The sequence below is a fragment of the Sinocyclocheilus rhinocerous genome, unplaced genomic scaffold, assembly GCF_001515625.1.
Source record: "Sinocyclocheilus rhinocerous isolate Xijiao unplaced genomic scaffold, SAMN03320098_v1.1 scaffold1152, whole genome shotgun sequence".
In the NCBI taxonomy this organism is placed as follows: Eukaryota; Metazoa; Chordata; class Actinopteri; order Cypriniformes; family Cyprinidae; genus Sinocyclocheilus; species Sinocyclocheilus rhinocerous.
Window position 1 is genome coordinate 1,596,010 of NW_015625590.1, and position 19,473 is coordinate 1,615,482.

At 36.4% G+C, this 19,473-nt stretch overlaps 1 protein-coding gene across 3 annotated transcripts in view; it reads right to left on the minus strand.

Annotated features, from left to right (window-relative positions):
- Nucleotides 1-19,473, minus strand: part of LOC107756554 (glycerophosphodiester phosphodiesterase domain-containing protein 5-like) — a 55,261-nt gene that overhangs the window by 14,872 nt on the left and 20,916 nt on the right. For all 3 annotated transcript variants that reach the window (XR_001641830.1, XM_016573729.1, XM_016573721.1), the window contains exons 3-8: nucleotides 7,172-7,275; nucleotides 4,552-4,645; nucleotides 4,265-4,324; nucleotides 3,898-3,996; nucleotides 3,018-3,111; nucleotides 1,484-1,629 (exon numbers count right to left, since the gene is read on the minus strand). Coding sequence is in view for 2 of the 3 variants with exons in the window: in XM_016573729.1 (XP_016429215.1) it covers nucleotides 1,484-1,629; nucleotides 3,018-3,111; nucleotides 3,898-3,996; nucleotides 4,265-4,324; nucleotides 4,552-4,645; nucleotides 7,172-7,275 (597 nt within the window). In the remaining variant the exon portion in view is untranslated. The remainder of the gene's footprint in view (nucleotides 1-1,483; nucleotides 1,630-3,017; nucleotides 3,112-3,897; nucleotides 3,997-4,264; nucleotides 4,325-4,551; nucleotides 4,646-7,171; nucleotides 7,276-19,473) is intronic.

Sequence of the window (19,473 nt, forward strand, 5' to 3'; positions counted from 1 at the left end):
ATATATATATATACATATACACACACACACGCACACACACACACATACACACACATATATATATATACATATATTCAGGTGTGTAACTGGACTCTTTATCTCCTTCAAGCATGATGCAACCAAAAAAAAAAAAAGGAAAAAGATGGAAACGGAAGAGTAAAAAGTACTGCATATTTGAACCCCGTGGAGTTCAGAATGGAAAGATCTTTTTTAAACCGAAATGTGAGACTCTTCTCAACCTAGAGCTAAGCAGTAGCTAAACCTCTTCGTTGTTCTTTGGATATAAATCAATAACTCATCTCATGGAGGTTCACTGAGTGCTTGAGGGCCAGACACATGCACAATATACAGCTCCTCTGTGGTTCATGCTTATGCAAAGGCATGCAAGCAGCAACTTGAGATCATCTGCACACTGCGGGTCTAGATGTACTAGTGCATGTGACATCAATGCAAAATGAAGGACGCTTCTTTTGAAGCCCAAGAGAATGAGGAGAGGAATATATTAAGATCAGTATGCATGTGTCTTTGGAGAGCACTTATGGTTATGACTCTCATTTTTTAATTCTGGCTTTTAAAGCCGTGGTGGTTGATACTACAGCTATGATCTCCAACCAGCGCCTGCGGTGTTGTAAAGGCTTGTGTTTTCAACCCAAGTTTGACTGTTTACAGCTGTAGTTAGGAGTGGCAGAGGACAATTACTGTAAGTTCTTCAATAGGCTAACTGAAATGTTACATAACACTACTGCTAACAAGCCACCCTTAAGAATGATGAGATGTTATTATAAATTTTCTTTCTCAATAATTTTTATTTTCAGCTTTTCCCAAAGGAAATAAGGTCAATTTGTTTCACAGGCGAATTACAGACCAAATAAACATAATTTTTTTTCGCACACAAACCCCACAAAATTAGAGAAAATTACCAACTTTTTTTAAACACATCTGATAAAGCTAAATCCATTTTTGACTAAATAAATCTAAAATAATAATAATAAAGTATTATATATATACAGTATATATATATATATATATATATATATATATATAGATTTCGACTACAACTGTACAATAACATTTGCATTTTTTTTTCTGTGCCACTATAAAACAGAAATGACATGCACACGTTAAAAGCGTATTTGCCATTTCAGTGCACAATACAGCAATGTTACACACGGGTGTATTGAAAACCCTTCATAACCACCAAACCTTGAACAACGCCTACACAGAGATTCTCAGCAGCTCTTTCCTGAGTTATATTTAGCTATGACAAGCCAGGGAAAAGAAATATGAGAAAGATAAATGGAGGGAGAGGAAGAAAAAGAGAGAAAGATAGTGAGGGATGGAAAGACAGAGGAAAGAGAGAGGCACAGAGAGAGAGAGAGAGAGAGAGAGAGAGAAAGGACCAAACCGCCTCCAACAATCCTTGATGTAGCATCTAGGGAAGACAGGAAGTGCACAGTACGATGTTGACAATTTGGCATCTCACCATTGGAGCTCCATGATGGCCGATGATGGTGGGTGCTGCTTTGAGACTCCCACGCTCCATAATACAGGGTGAGGTGATTGACAGCGGAATGAAGTAAAGTGTGAGGAGAACACTCAGGTAGACGAGGAGAACCATCAACTGAAACCCTAGAGAACCAACAACGTAGTTATCTGAAGTTACAACTCAGGCACAGCTTTAAAAAAAAGGCTTTTTAAGGCATAAACTAAAATGGCTATAAAATAGCTTTTTTTAATCAGTTTGAATGGTGATCACATGTGTTATGCCATCTTCGTTGCAGAAGCTAAGTGTCTAAGTAACTTTTTTTTTCAAGAGAAAATGCCTAAATGGACATTTTAGGTTAGAAACAAGTATACAATGCAGATGTGAATGCTTAGCCAATACATTTAATCTGTGCGGTCTCATTGTACATACCTAATGTGTTTTTTATTGTTAGTGTTGCTGTAGGTAATTGGATGTGATATTATTCATGTACTATAAAATGTCGACAGTTAAGGAGTGCTGATTCCAAATGATTCTCTTTATACTGCTGTTAAGCATAGAAGTTTAGGCCAAAGTATGCAATAACTTCCCTTGTGACTGCTGAAAATATAAAGATCTTTGGTAGCATTCTGACACATTTCTGAACTCATGATGTGTGGAATTGAGCTTGCACAGCTATTTTAGTTCACATGCTTGCATACAGTATGTTTCGAGGGAGTTCTCTAAATCTTAGAGAAATGTAGAGGTTACTTTGTGAAATCTACAAATTATTAAGAAAATACACCAACACTGAAAAGTTTGGGGTCTGTTATTATTTAATACTTTTATGCAGCAAGGATGCATTAAATTGATCAAAAGGGACAGTAAAGACTTTTATAATGTTACAAAGATTTCAATTTCAAGTAATTGTTGTTCTTTTAAACTTTCGATTCATAAAAAAAATCCTTTTTAATAAGAAATTATTATTGCAAACAAAATTAGCATCTTAGAATGATTTCTGAAGGGTCATGCGACACCTAAGACTGAAGTAACAGCTGCTAAAAATTCAACTTTGTCATTAAAGGAATAAATTACATTTTAATTTTTAATTACATTTTATTTTAAATTGTAATAATATTTCACAAGATTACTGCCTTTTCTGTATTTTTTAATCAAATAAGTGCAGTCTTGGTGAGCATAAGAGACTTCTTTCAAAAATCTCCTCGACTCCAGTGTATGTCCCTGAGGAATGAAGAGAAAGTCTTCTGATTAACTAAATGAGTTAAGCCAGTTAAATCTGTGCTTACATGAATCAGATGAGCTTGGGTAAACTGAAATGAGGAATCAATAGCAGTATATTAATTTTCCCTCTAATGCTGTAACATGAAACACCAGCGCATTGAGCTAGTGGTGATAGTAACGTGTCTCTGTGTGACGACAGGAATGTATCGGGATAGAGGATTTCTCTGTGTATCCCTTTAATAATTAGCATCTAGTTAATAATGATGACTAACTGAGAGACTGATCTTTAAGTGAGGAGCTGGATTCATCTTACTAGTTTTCTCTGCTCGTGCCACCTGTCCAGCCATCAGCCAGGCCAAAGCGGTTACTGCAGCCAAAGCACCGATGTGCAGGAAAGGACCAGTAGCCTGAATAAAAACAGAGTCATTCATTTGTTCTAAATACACAAGCATACATAGAATAAGACAAATATCTAGACAGTGGAGGAACCTCAAAGTGTCTGTAGAAAAATTACTTTATAGAAAAAGATCTCACACACACAAAAGAAACGTATAGCCTAAAGGCATAATTTAAAAAGCACTATTTAAAATTTTGGAGTGAGTAAGATTTCTGAATGTTTTTGAAATATCTTTGCTCACCAAGGCTGCATTTGTTTGCTCAAAAATACAGTAAAAATGGTAATATTATGACATATTATTAAAATTTAAAATAGCTGTTTTCTATTTTAACATCATTTAAAATATAATTTATTCCTCTGAAGGCAAAGATGGCTATTCAGCAGCCATTACTCCAATATTCAGTGTCACATGAGCCTTTAGAAATCATTTTAATATGCTTTTTTTGGTACTCAAGAAACATTTCAATGCTTCAAAACAGTTGTGCTACTTAATATTCTTATGGAATAAAACATTTACAGTATTTATTTGAAATCGAAATCTTTTGTAACAATGTAAAAGTCTTTACTGTCACTTTTGATCAATTTAATGTGTCCTTGCTGAAAAGAAGTCTAAATTTCATTGAAAAAAAAAAAAAAAATCTTACTGACCACAACCTTTTGAACAGTAGTGTAACTACAAAAATGAATACAGAAATTTCCCTGACATTTTAATATTCTCCATGTCTGACTTTTGAAATATTTTCAGGTTATCCAGGACTGTGGGAACCCATAAAATCAGACATCTAAAAGAACGTACCTGAAGAGAAATCCAAACTACATCCCATTCCTCTCCCCACAATTGAGTGACCGATATCACACTAATTATTGTAGTGAGCAAACCGGCTGTCACACCAATCTAGAGAGAAAAACACAGACCACTTCCTTCAGTTTCACTTCATTTTATGCAATTCTACTTCATTTATTCAGCAAACTACACTGAAAATCCACAATGCTCCATTTCTGTTCATAAACAAACAGGAAATACTACTTTAACTCTGCCAATGTGGCCAGAAAGCCTCAGGACATAACAAGGTGTTTGTGACACTGTGTCAAGGTTAATTTGGTTTGTCTCGCATAAACAGACAAAATTCTGGGGAAAAAGTATTTCAGAGGTTGACGGGTACCTTGTGGAGCCAGTGGAGGTTTAACTGCTGCCCGACAGCTACATGGCACAGGGCTAAAATCTGGAGCAAAAAAGGACAAATATTACATTCAGTGAAAAACTGGATGACAGCAACCGTTCAGATGAAGTGATAACTGGGGTATGGAGCTAAAACATCATAATAATGCTGAATGGTGACATGTACACACATGTCTGAAAGAGACAGTTAAAAGCACTAGTGGTTTTGGAGAGGTTTTAGTATGCAAATCCACAGCGCAGTATCACTGCTACAGAGCAGTTACAACTCACCATTAAAAATGCAATATAGGTGAAACCAGCTGCTGTAGCGGCCAATATGGGAACGGTTCCATCACTCCACTCCCCTGAACGGTTATATAAAAACCTGTGGGAGCACAATATCGGAAAAAAAACGTTAGCAGTTGATTCTTCAGCATTAGAATTCTTGGTTGTCTTATATTCTCCATAATGGTCAGACTGCATTAAGGCCTAATCAAATAACCAAGCCCCTGAAAAACAAACAGAAGCTACTAATCTTTCGACTGGCTACACATTTCTCTTGCTCACTCTCATGACAGCTCAGGATTATATAAGTATACTTTTACAAAAGAGGTGGATGACAGTGGCATCTGTTTTACAAAAAGCATCATCTGCCTAGTGTGTATCTTTGAAACAAAGGGAGATAAAACACATGAGACCATAGGGCACAGCAAAGACAGTATTAGCTTTCTTCAACATCCAAACTCAGCGGCTGTGATCAGAATTGAACACTGGCTTGCGTATTCCTGAATAATGTGCAGTAAATCCTGTATACTCCTTACTATTTTATTAAAATGGTGAGCGTAAAAGGTCATATTATCCCTCGATATGTTTCAAACAGTAGTATGCTGTTTGTCACATGACATATTATTATTATTTATTTATTTATTTTTATTATGAACTTATTATTTTTTTTAGTTTTTTCCTTCTGTACTCAGTGTCATATATATATATATGTACAAATTCCTTGCTCATTCTGATTCTAAAAAATAAGATAAAAATTGAGTAGCATTCAATAAAGAATAACTATGTAATTCTGTAAAAAAAAAAAAAAAGACAAATGTTACAGTAAAAAAAATAATCTTTTCCAAATAATTTCCAATTTGATAAACATAAATGGCTGAATAATAAGATTAGTAAAATCTGACCCAAAAAAGTTTTGGGTCAGTAAGATTTTTTTTAATTTTTTAATTCATATTCTTATTCATTTTTTTATATAATTTTTTTATTCAGCAAAGATGCATTCAATTTATTAAAAGTGGCAGTAAAGACATTTATAATGTTACAAAAACATTATTTTAAACTTTCTATTTTTGTTTCTAGTGAATAGAAACAAAAATATTAATTACCAACACAGTAATAAAATATATTTTAAAATCATTTTAAAATAAATAAAACAGAAAATAGTTATTTTAAACGGTACTAATATTTCACAGTATTACTATTTTTCTGTATTTTTTAATCAAATAAATGCAGCCTTGGTGAGCACAAGAGAATTCTTTCAAAAACATTTCAAAATTTCTACTGACACCAGACTTTTGAATAGTAGAGTACATAGAACACAAGTGCATCTATACTGCAGCAATAGTGATGTGTTGGTATGTTATTCTGAGCCTAGGATCAGAATGGAAAAATGGGGCGGGCAGATTATAGATCACCCGTAATCACTCCTTTAGAATTGATTGGCTAAATGTGGCTCAGTGGGTAGAGCCATATCAAGGGTTTGCCTGCTAGATGCATTCCCTGTCTGATCACAGATTCTACACACACAGTCCTTTGGGCAATAACTGGAGGTCGTTGTGAATCCACCCTCTTGTCCTCTACAGTAACATCAAGAACTGTACCTCCCCTGAGACTGTGCGGGGGGAGGTGGAGGCCACATAAGAGAGGAGAGAAGTGACATTGAAAAGGAAGAGAAAGCAGGAGATGAAAGAATTAAAAAGATCAGGAGAAAATGACCTTGAGGGACAAAGCAAACAATGGTTTCGTTGTCACGTTGTTTTTAATGTCCTCAATCAGTTTTACAGAGCATGTGGCTCCTGGAAAATGGAAGATTATGTATCAACAGTTACTGTAAAAATGTCAGAGAGTGACTTAATAGCTAAACCGCAACAATGTAAATGTTGGTGTTTTTGTGAGTTTGTTATTATTTTACAGGATTATGCAGATATATATTATAAAATATATATATAAATGAATAAATGCTATATTTATAATATTATATAATATATTAATATATTATTTAATATTAAAGTAATATATATATATATATATATATATATGTATATTTTAGTTCTGTATTTTATGTATACTACATACATACTACACAAAAGTGAGCAATAGACAACAGGGAACATTGCATTTGGTCCTAAATCCCATAATCCACTCTGCTCCAATTGACCTTCCATTTAATGTTTAACAAATTAACTGTAAATAACAACGGCCTCAATTTCAACATCTTTTTCTTGACTCATTGTTTAATTGGACTTACAAAAGCTAACACATTTTTACACAAACTTGCATTCAAAATACAAAATAACTGCTTTTAAGATAACAACATACTACTCTTATGCATTTATTGCATAATGCATACTGTTTTGCATACTAAAAGTAGTATGACGTATACATACAGTATATACTGCACAGTATGCAGTAAGCTATTCCATTCTGAATACTAGCCAAGAACAGCCCAGCCTATCTATTAAAATTACATGCAATCTGTTCAATCAGAGACCTTTCCATGAACTCTGGATTACTAAGCGCAGGATTATACCAAATCTGTTTTGGGAAAGCTCATGAGTTTCTTAGATATATCTCTTCAGAGAAACTGAGATTGTGGGATTGTTGATGAAAGTGTATAAGGCCCACTCACCAGTTAAACTCGCTGTAGTCATTATGAGCCTCCCACCAGAAGTAAAGCCACACCAGTAACAAGGAGAAAGTGCAGAAGAGAATGAAGGACCACAAACACTCCCACTGGAACAAAGAAACACAACAAACAAATAAAAATAGTTTAAATAGGAGTTCAAATAAATCTGTTACATAACCTGTGTCTATCAGCATCAGTATTATGAAATGGGTTGGTGCCAGCATGAATTAATACAGTTACTGTGAGAAACTGTGCCAAAAGATAATCTCGAGAACAAATATTTCAAAATACTGTCAAAGCTGTTTAAAAATTGAGTAAAATTGAATATAGTGCTCATAGTGCCTCAGGACATGACTGCATACGCACATTAAACTCAGTCAATATGAATAGAGCTGCTTCAATAGTGAGACCTGCCTTCATCACAGATTCATTAGTGAAACATTAGTTCTGCTCTCTGCAGGGTACATGAAAGGGCCTTTCTGTTGCCCAAATTCAGCTCTCACTTTCTCAACTAAGAGAAGCATCAAAATGCACAGGAAATGCAAACACTAAATTTACTTCAAATTTGCAATAATTAAAGAAAAAGTTTCCCCAAAAATGAAAATGTTCTATAATTTAGTAACCTTCATGCCATCCAAGATTTAGATTAGTTTGTTTCTTCATCAGAACAGATTTTGAGAAATGTAGGAATATGTAGCAAGTAATTCACAAGATGTTAATTGATAGACTGGAGTCATGTGGATTACCTGTGGAATATTGTGATGTTTTTATCCAGCTGTTTAGACTCTCATTCTGACGGCACCCATTCACTGAAGAGGATCCACTGCTGAACAAGTGATGTAATGCTAAATTTCTCCAAATCTGTTCTTGGATGGCCTGAGAGTGAGTACATTTTCAGCAAATTTGGTAAGATCATTTAGTACCATGTAACCCTTGTAGATGCAGCCACAATGCTATTTGTTCTCCAGTTCAAATTTTCCAGTGGATAAAACTCTATCTAATAGCATTTCTTACACATAGACAGTCAAGTATTCAAGAATACCTTCTTTGAGTTAGAGTTCCATTTTCAGCATATTACTGGCACTTCCCAGATTCCCACACATTTTGTTTGCACATATACACCCCTGGCACAGCCAACCTCTTAACAATAACCAATGTACCATGAATAATGACCACACTTAAAATATCACAATGCTCACAGATGACCAACTCTAATTCCTGCACATGATTTGCTTTTAAAATAAAATATATATTTTATATCAAATAAAATATATTAATATTAAAATTCTGATAAGTAAGATCACTCCTGGTTACATGAAGAAATTCACTGTTCTCACTGCTAAATAAAGAACATGACGACCGACAGCTCTTATTTTAATAAAAAAATAAAATTAAACTAAATTAAATTAAATAATAAAAAAAAAATCAGTGGAGACACAAAGTACTCATATTGTCAATCTTCTTCCTCATCACTACACAAAGAACGAAAACAGTCTGTCATGATGAGGGAGCAGGGAAATGAAAACAGTTTTGTTCAGAAATGAATGATCCACTTGGCTCACAAAAAGCAGTTAGAAAGCATGTATTAATTCCTAAGCCCATCATCCAAAAACGCCTAAATATAGATGGATAAAGAGGATTATGGGTAATTCTGAGCAGAAAAATAATACACCGAAATAAATGCTGCTAAAGCTGCGATCTCCCACCAGCATCACAGACTGTCTGAATGCGCCAAATCAATATCACACCATAAAACAGGTCAAATGTCAAATGCAGTATTGTTTTTCCAAATGATTTTTCCAACGAGTTTAAAAATGGCACCAGACTGAGAACAACAGAAATGTTCAGCACTGACAGTCATTGCCACAATAGTATAGTGTTGGTGGCTGCAGTAGAGTAGAGTGGTTGAAAGTGTTGCTATGCAGTTATTAAGGTACTTATTACTTATTACTAAAAGATTAGCTTTTAGCATGTTGCTAGGGTGTTCTGAGTGGTTGCTAGGTAATTTAGCCCCAAGTTATGACATGGCTCAGGTCTTTTTTAGAGATGTACCAATATTTAATTTCTGTCTGATACCAATAAGACAATAATTATTTTCATGTTATGGCTGATAACCAATAAATAGCCAATATTAAAATTCCATACGATTTCACATAAATTCAAATGATTAAACACTAACACTAAAAACTAAAAACACGTTAATTTAGGCTACATAACAAATGGATATTTATTTTGAAATATGCTAAAGATTGCATACAGTGTTATTAAATTATTAGTGTTATTAAGATCTACTTTAAGTGAGCATTAACAGGTAAGGCAAAGGTAAATCTACTTTTAAAAATAGTGGAATTTAGCATAACAATATTGACCAATTCAGATTTCTAAGCATAGGGTTTTTTCAATAGTCATAAAGCAAATTTAAAATAATAAATCAGATAATTTCAAAAAACTAAAAACACCTCTCCTCAACATGCATTATTCATTATGGGACAAATTTTAAGTTTATTACTTAAGTAATTCATGGCCTGATTTATCCTTCATAACCTTGAACACACAACCTTAATGAGGCAACAATAGTTCAGTGTATGAATTGATAAACACGGCTGTGTTTTTGGCACTCATGTAGTTGTCACAGCTGAACAGATTGCCATGACATCATCAGGGCCAATGAGCAACAAGCAGCATACATCTTAACAGGAGGGGTTCAGAGCAGTGCTGGGCAGCAAATTGTGTTTCCTCTAAACGAGAATATTATCTCATCATTAAGCCTCAAAAAGCTTATTTTCAAAAGCCTTGTCTCATTCTGTCCTGCTGATCTGAGATGGCAGCACCACTCCACCACTAAGTACCAAAGTAAACTAATGCCTGAGGGGAGAGTTGAATTTGTATTGTGTGTCTATGACAGCGTATACAACTGTCTGAGCCTTGAACATTTCATTGTAACAATCATAGAGTTACGTCAGGCACAGAAACACTTCTATGAAGAAAATAAAAGTAACAATTCCCTTTAAAACTATCCAAGCAAAGCTTTGCACGGCACATTTGTTTTAACACTGTAAAGACTCTTGCTAATTGGTTATGGTGGGGTGAAATGGCATGGTTACAGTGGCTGCCTTTAATTATCTTCATTAAAGGGGTCATGATGCGATTTAAATTTTTCCTTTCTCTTTGGAGTGTTACAAGCTCTTGGTGCATAAAGAAGATCTGTAAAGTTGCAAAGACTAAAGTCTCAAATCCAAAGAGATATTCTTTATAAAAGTTAAGACTTGTCCATGCCCTCCTAAAACCCCTAGTTTAAACACGCCCCCACATGTCTACGTCACTGTGCGGGAAGATTTAGTTAAACAGGCTTATCTGATGCTGAAATATGGGCATAATAATATCTCAGGCTAAGATCTGCCAAGCACTGGCTGCAATTATGAAAATTAACCAACAGATTTTTTAGTGTTTCCTGAACAAACAACCAAGCCAAGATGAACCAATGCCCAAAAACAAGACAGATAGAAACCAAGAAACAGCAAAAAGCAGCTTTTCCTTGGAGTGCATTGACTTTGAAGCCCCGGAATCATATAATTTATTCATACAGTAAGTATTTGCCGCACACAACTGCTCCCTTGAGGCACCAACTGTAGTTCAAAATCCCACTGACTGCTAAATACCTATTCTACAGAGGCAAAGGGCAAAGAACACGGGGAGGCTGGCTACCCGATGTGAGAGAGTGAAGGAGAAGCAGTAGGTGGAAGTGAGTGGATTGAAAAATGGAAGTGGAAAAGGTAGGGGAGTAGCTGAACATCCTTTCATAACAGTCCCTCAGTGGTAAATTCCATCCGTAAGCAAGGTGCAAAATCAGGTTCCTTTCTACACAGTGGACTGACCTGGTCTGGAACAGATGTTATGGAATCCATTAACAGGACTGTTTAAAGAAAAGATACGCGTTTTATCCATGGAGTGATTATTATACTGGTGTATAGCAGCACCTTTCGATATGTGACTCAAAAAACTAGACTACACAACTGAAAATAAAATGTCATTGGAGGTCAAATTTAGGTCAGGTGGAATTAAATTGTGGGAGTATAACAAGGACTATGCAAAAATGACCTTTAGTAATCCATGTGGATTCAATTTAACACTACTAGTGCTTAAAGCTTCACGGGTTACTTAGATAATTTCTACTCAATAGACCAGTTGTAGTAGTGGAAGAGGTGTGATGTACAGTACATTTTCACTATAGTGTTGGCATTTACATAACGGTATTTTTGGTCCTGAAAATAGTTCACTATAGCTCGACAATGCCTGAGGGTTACAGCCAGAAATGCTGGATGTCTAAATGAAAACGCTGTGAACATGACTAACTTCCACTTGAAATAACACGTTTATTTCTATTCAAAGTGTTCCATTGATGTTAATTGTTATGTAAAATCATTGTGGATCAATAATGTGTTGGCCGCCACAAAGAGTACTTTTATAAGCTGCCTTGCAAATATGGAAAAAAAAAAAAAAAAAAATCACAAAATGGAATATGTACTTTAAACATGGAACAACATGAATGACAAAGAACTAAATGGAAGATGCACATCAATCTCTATTCAAAAGCACTCAATAACCAAGATCTCTGTAAATTAATACTTAAAGGGATAGTTCACCCAAAAATTAAAATGCTGTCATCATTTACTCACCTTCATGTCATTCCAAACCTGTTTTACTTTTTTCTTCTGAAGAACATAAAAATGAATGAAAATGTCATTTGGAATAATGTCTCAGTGTCCATACAATAAAAGTCAGTAGGGTCCAAAACAACAGAATTGATCATTTTAAATTAACTATACCTTTAACATCTTTCTTTTTCTCCAATGTGAAATAAGCGTAACCTAATAATCTCCATGCTGACAGATTAAATCTGACAAGAACCTGCATTGTAGGTCACCTTGTAGGAAATGCTTGCCCTAGATAACATACCCATAGATAAATTCATCAAAGCCATTTAAAGGGGTCATATGATGCGATTTCATTTTTTCCTTTCTCTTTAGATTGTTACAAGCTCTTGGTGCATAAAGAAGATCTGTAAAGTTGCAAAGCATGTACATGTCTGTGAGTTTCTTCCAATCGACTTGAAATCACAGTCTTCAGCCCGAGGGAAAACACTGATTGGTTGGGTGGCCTCTGGCTGAGTCTGTGGCGGTTTTGTACCTGCTGTAAGCGGGTACACGGGTAGAGTCACTGTCTGTCATTGCACATCATGTCTCTGGTGACACTACCCTCAGTACCGACTGGAAGAGGAGAACGTTTTAACATACAAAAGTGTTTGCCAGACTAAGAGGTATTTGAACTTTGCTTACCAAGTGTTTGCCTAGTGAGGTGTTAAAAGGGATATTTTGCCCAAAAATGAAATCTCTGTCATCATTTACTCACATTGTTTTAAACCTGTTTGACGTTCTTTTGCTTATGGAATGCAATTGGAAGAATGCTCCTAACCAAACAGTTTTGGTGACCATTGACTTCCATAGGGACCAAAAAAAAGAGACATTTCTAAATATCTTCTTTTATGTTCCACAGAAGAACATAACATAAACATGAGTAATTGATGAGTAATTGATGACAAAATAAATTTTGGGGTGAACAACCCCTTTAAAATGGTATTTTTAGGGATGCACCAAAAGCTTGGCTGCTATTGTCAGAAAACATGAACAGAAACTGTAAATTCAGCTGACTGGATAAAAATGAAGAAAACGCAGCATGATTGTGAAATAATCCAGGTTTAAATCACATTTAACGTAATCAATGGATGGTTTACCATCATCACTGTCATATGTATAACTACACTTTTACTTCAGTGTCTGTATATTTAAACAATATTTTAAATATTTTTGGGGCCAACAACGGCAGTGTAAATTCACATCAAGGAACTAGTCTACATCACTTAATAATGTAACATTACAGGGGTCATGAATTGAGAAATCAACTTTTACTAGCTTTTGATATATAAGAGGTCATCGTACTAAAAGAATGTCCTGTAAGTTTCAGAAATGAAACCGTCCTTGTTACTGAAATAAAAGCTTTTATTGACAGCAGGCCCAGCGAACGCCAGAACATTGAATCTATAGATAGGTTAAACACCGCCTCCACCAAAGAATATCAATGCCTAATTATGTAGCCCCGCCCGCTGATTCGCACATGACATAGTAGGAAAATAACATAAGTGGCGCTAAACCGGATCAAGCAAACCAATCAATAAACATGCCGTTAAAGATCGCAAAATATTGTGCAGTGCCTGGTTGTGGAAGAACACAGTCGTTGCATAACCTTACTTACACAGTCGTTGCATAACCTTACTTCGGATTCAAATATTAAGAATGCGTGGTTGAACTTTATTTTTAATGAAGTTCCAGCTCGTGAGTAAAACATTGAGCATTTGTTTGTTTCATTTCACCGCAGATTCCTTTGTAAACAAGACACAGGTCAATGCTGGATTTGAAGAGAGACTGAGATTAAAAAGCAATGCTGTGCCTTCTATATTGGATCCGACAGGAATCCGACTTATGAGAGTAAAAAATATTTGTACTATGTGTCACTATTGCTTTGTTAGAGATCACTTGATATTTCCTGATTATGTGTACGTGTCTAACCAAAGTCACAGAAGGCTCAAGGCAAAACTGTTATCCAATCATAGCAGTGGGAGTTTACTTCCAAGTCTTCAGTGCGCACGCCCATAAAAACAGAGCGTTTCTCGAGCCGGCCTCAAAACCAGGGTAGAAAATAGCCTATTACTTATTGATTTTGATGTTTTTGAATGTAAAAACCACGCAAACGTCATAAGTGGACCTCAGACAACAGTGTAAAATAATAAAATAGCCAGTTCATGACCCCTTTAATATTATATTATATATATATACACTGTGTACACACACACAGTTGTTATTGTTTTTTTTTTCAGGGCATCATCAGGATATGACTGTCAGTCCTGTTTGGAGGCTTACTATGGTTATGTTTATAGAGAAATTTGTTATGAAAGAGATTAACAACCACATTCTATAAACAGTGACTAACAACCAAATTTTAAGAGTGATTTCAGTTAATGTGAGCCATATGAATGGAAGCAAAGTCAACAACTAGTTGCCTGTTGTGTCACTGACGCATGTGTACCACACATTGTGAGTACATCTTTACTGTCAATCACTAATGTTAGAGCTGTCAACCTCTCTCAGATGAAAAATGAGAGAAAAGAAGGGAACTGTGTAGAGTGTTTGTGTAGATCCTGAGAGCTTTTGGCAGCATCCGAGAAGATAAAAGCAGCTGTTAAATACTATTATTTTGAACTTTCCATTCATCAAAGAAAAAATGCATCACAAAAATATTAAGCAGTCCAACTGTTTTCGAATGTGATAAATAAATGTAAAACAGTTATTTCTAATGATCTTTCACAATACTGCAGTTTTTAGTGTATTTTTGTATCAAATAAACACAGCCTTTCGAAAACTTTTTTTTTTTAAATTACGGACCCCAAACTTTTGAACAGTACGGTCTATAATTGATCACAGTAATTCCACTACATGCTGCTGGTATTGTGTTTTGTGAGCTATTGGTTTGCATAGACCAAGCAGGGGCCCGTGGGAGAAAAGGACACTCCCATTCACGTGCCCTTTGTGTTGGGATACATAAATGGAAAAACTCTCAATTATTACTGAGGAGGGATCTCTTTTCAGTGGAGCACAGCTTACAGCTTAAACAGGAGACGATCACACATTTCTCTCTCACACACACGCTTACCAGACACAAAGACAGGCTTAATTTAGAATAATTCAACAGAACTAGTCAAATTAGACCACTGTACACCATGTTCTTTTGGGGTAAATGCACAAAGCCTTTGTGTTGAATTTGAAATGCCAGACGGAATCTCTCCGCTCCAATGATTCCACAGATTCTGGAATCATGAAATATGGATGCGCTTTGCATCATCCCTGGTCTCACAGCTGATTTTAGTGTGTCATGTGAGGGTGAGACCTGGACAATGAAACGATCAACTGTGGCAGAATGGGACAAAGGTCAAATTTTTATGTATGAGTAAAGACAGCATATCCTGCTTCATTTAAAAGTGACAGGAAGTTAGCTGTACATTGAGAATTGACACCACAGTGCATTCTGGTCCGGGTATCTCTCTCTCTCTCTCTCACTCGCAGACAGCTGAACTGGCTGTTTCTGTGGACAGGGTCAGGCCTCCCACTGCGGACAGTCAAGACTGAGCTGAAATCGCTGACAGCACAGTACAAGCAGCTGAGAGCCAGAGAACAACAGGAAACCAGGGCAATGGCTTAATCTTCTTTTGTGGAATTAAAATGGAAATCTTATATATCCGTTATGGCTCATTTTATTATAGTAGGCATTGATCCAACTGCACACTGATTGTAGATATGTGATGCATATCTCCATCTGGTTGACTCACACTATGTTCTGAATCTGAAAAGGGTTAAAAAGCAAGCCCATAGCCCTTTCATGGGCATGGTACCATGGAAGGACAATGGTTTTGAATGGAAATACAATGGAACTCTGATATACAACAGAAAGAGATTATTATCACATGCAATTATCATGGTGTTCACTTTAAGGCACTAATACCATGGAAGAACAAACATACAGTGGGTACAGAAAAGAATCACCCCCCTTTAAAATGATCACATTTTGTTGCTTTTTGCAGCCTGAAATGAAGACGGACACATTTTTTGTTTTATCCAGCTTTATTTACTCAGTGCAACTTATAACATCCAAGTAAAAGATATAACACCAACATGTCAGAAAAAAATACAAAAATAAAAAAACAGATTCACTGAGTTGGAAAAAGGATCAACTGTGATCAGCTGTGGTCATTTCGATTTCCTGAGCTTTCCTGGAGCATTTCAGTCATTGGTAGTGCAACTGAAGCAAACAATCAACTATGGGTGGAAAGGAAAACATGCAATTTAAAATACATTAAAATATTTTTAATGTAAGAGAAGGTTGCCAGGCTATTGATATGCAGTTGCTAAGATGTTTTGAGGGGGGGATTTAGCATGTTTCTATGCTTAGCATGTTTTAACATGTTGCAACATGCTAGGTTGTTCTGGGTGGTTGCTTATCAAATTTTTGGTCCATATTGTAGTCCATAAAAAGGTAAATCTATGTGATTCTTTCACCCATTTTATTGTCTGCCTAGCAAAAATATTTTTTACTCAGATCCACTGGAATAGTTCCTGCATGATTTGAAGTCTGTAGTATGAGTAAGCACCAAAAACAAAGGATATACTTAAAAATGTTTTAAAAATTCTTTAGAAACTGATGTAGTTTCCCAGGTGTTGTGTGACAGTCCTCCTTTCATTATCGACATGCATCTGTACTGATAAGCCTCCAACTTTATCTTGGTTTCTCTGACAACCATCTCTCCAGCTCTTCTCAGCAACATGACTACGGTCAAATAAAGATCTCCGGGATAAAGTTGTGGACAGGAGATGGATAAAAAAAAATTTCAAAGGCTTTATCAATGCCTAGAAGTACAGTGGAAGAACTAAGTGGAAGGTATTTGGTACAACACAGACCCTCCCTGGATCAGGACGTCGCTCCAAACTGGATGAAAGAGCCAGGAGGAAACTGGTCAGAGAGGATACCAAGAGGCCTACAGCAACTCTGAAGCAGTTACAGGAATTTATTGCAAAGAGTGGTCATTGTGTGCATGTGCCAACAATATCACAAATTCTCCACAAATGTGGCTTGTATGGGAGGGTTGCAAGTAAAAAGCCACTCCTCAAGAAAGGCCACATGCAGTCACGACTGAGCTTTGCCAAAACGCACCTTGAATATTCTGAGGCAGATGAGACTAAAATTGAATTATTAGCTTCAACACCAAGCTATATGTCTGGCGGAAATCCAATACATCTCACCAACCAAATAACACTATTCCTACAGTAAAAGCAGTGGTTCCCAAACTTTTTCCACTGCAGTAAAGCATGGAGGTGGTAATATCCTGTTATGGGGTGTTTCTCTGCAGCAGGGACTGGAGCACTTGTCAGGATAGAAGGCAAAATATCGTCAAATTCTTGAGGAAAATCTGTTGCCCACTGTCAGAAAGTTGTCAATGGGAAGAAGGTTTACCTTCCAACATGACGAAGACCCAAAGCACACAGCAAATCTGAGCACACAGTGATTGAAGGAGAAAAAGGTGAATGTCCTTTCATGGCCTAGTCAGAGATCAGACTTCAACCCCATTGAAAATCTGTGGAATGACTTGAAGACTGCAGTCCACAAACCATCAAATTTAACTGAACTTGCAAATATTGCAAAGTCTAGATGTGCAAAGTTAGTAGAGACATTTCCCAACGGACTAAAGGCTGTAATTAAAGCCTACGGTCAAAATCTGTGTCACTGATTTTCAACACAAAGTCTTCTCCTTTCTCTTGCGCTCTCATCTTACAGCCTGATTCTCTGACAAGCAATTGTGTCCCAACTCTCTTCTCCCACAGGGATCTTTACAGAGTACACATCTGAAAACAGTAATGCTCAAAGGCAAAACTCTCTCTGAAGGAAAGCAAACATTAACAAATGTAGAAAAACTACAGGATGTTTATTAGCGTTACACTTACAGTGGCAAATGAAAGGGTACATACAACATGAAAGGGCACACATTCCCATAACACAGAGAAATCTACAGCTGCTGTGCTAGCTACATATTCCACTAACATAAAAGTTAAACAGACCTGCAATGTTTTGATTAAAGCCTTCATTTACTAAAGCAGAACATCCCCCTCATGGACTCTTGGCCTTGCTCACTGCATTAGGCAATGAGGATAATACCATTTGTTGGCAGTCTGGAGACGGCTCTTTCAAAACCCATAAATAACGTCACAATTCCTCTGATGCTCAACGCATGTCCTTTAATTAAATGCAGGGAAGCAGCATCCTAGACAAAATGTACTTTTATGCATAAAAGACTGATCGCTACTTACTTATACTTGACTCTATTAAAGCAGATGAGAGCAAACCCCAATCAAAAGACCCTTAAACAAAAGGACTGTGAATAATATGATTCCTAATTAGATGTTTGTAACACCTATGACTAATATCTGTTTGCTGAGGTTAATCACTCTCTAGAACATCATTTAATATAGTAAAATCAGTAATGAAATGCTTTCTCACTTTTATGTTTCATTACTGAATAAGGTCTGGTTATTTGATGTATACAGTGCAAATGTTCACATCTTCAGCTGACCTCTTAATGACCTGGAGTTTCTTAATAAGCTTGTGTTCTCATATTGACACTACATCATCTATGTCTATGCACAAAACAAAGATAATGATAGACGTGTAATGATAGACTGAAAGAACACAAGGGAACACAGAGTTCACGATTAGCTAATGAATTGTTTTACCCCATATGGCACTGTGACCCTTGACTAATTTAAACGTTGATCTTCTCAAAAAAGTTTTCTTGGAAACTATGACTAAACATGTGACCTGATTAATTTCTAATCCTAGTTAACCTACACTTTTAAAAATGGTTCCAAAAAAGTGGTTTTAATAGCGATGCAATAGAAAAGGGGTCACCAAACTTGATCCTGGAGGGCCGGTGTCCTGCAGAGTTTAGTTCCAACTTGCCTCAACACACCTGCCTGGAAGTTTCAAGTATACCTATGAGCTTGATTAGCTGGTTCAGGTGAGTTTAATCAGGGTTGGAGCTAAACTCTGCAGGACACCGGCCCTCCAGGACCCCTGCAATAGAAGAACCATTGTGGTTTTCCCAAAGAACCTTTCTGTGAAAATTTTTTTCTTAAAGGGGTCCTATTATGCTTTTTCACTTTTTTAATTTTAGTCAGTGTGTAGTGTGTATGTTTGGGCATAAAAAAGATCTAGAAAGTTACAAATCTCAAAGTACACTCCAAAGGGAGATATTTCGTTTTTTAAAAATCCCTTTTCAAGAACTACAACAAACGGCTCGTTTGGACTACAGCGTTTGTTTTCCGGGCTTTGTGATATCACAAAGCGGCTCATTGGAATATCATTACAAATAATTCCCGCCTACGGAGATTCGAATGGTTGGGGGGTGGGGAGGGGCGAGGTTGTAGTTAGAACTCTTGGTTGAGTGAGCGCATCAGACGAGACGACAAAGAAGAAGTGCTGCTGTGCTGTAGCGTCAAATTTTCGGCATGTCTAGAACAATTCTTACAAGTATAACACGACGTAGCTGGGCGCCGCGGACAGACGCCGAACGGCGCCGCCAGTGTGGCTACACTCATAGAAAATAATGTATTTGAATTTTAAAGATGTGGCGCGACGCGACGCTGCGC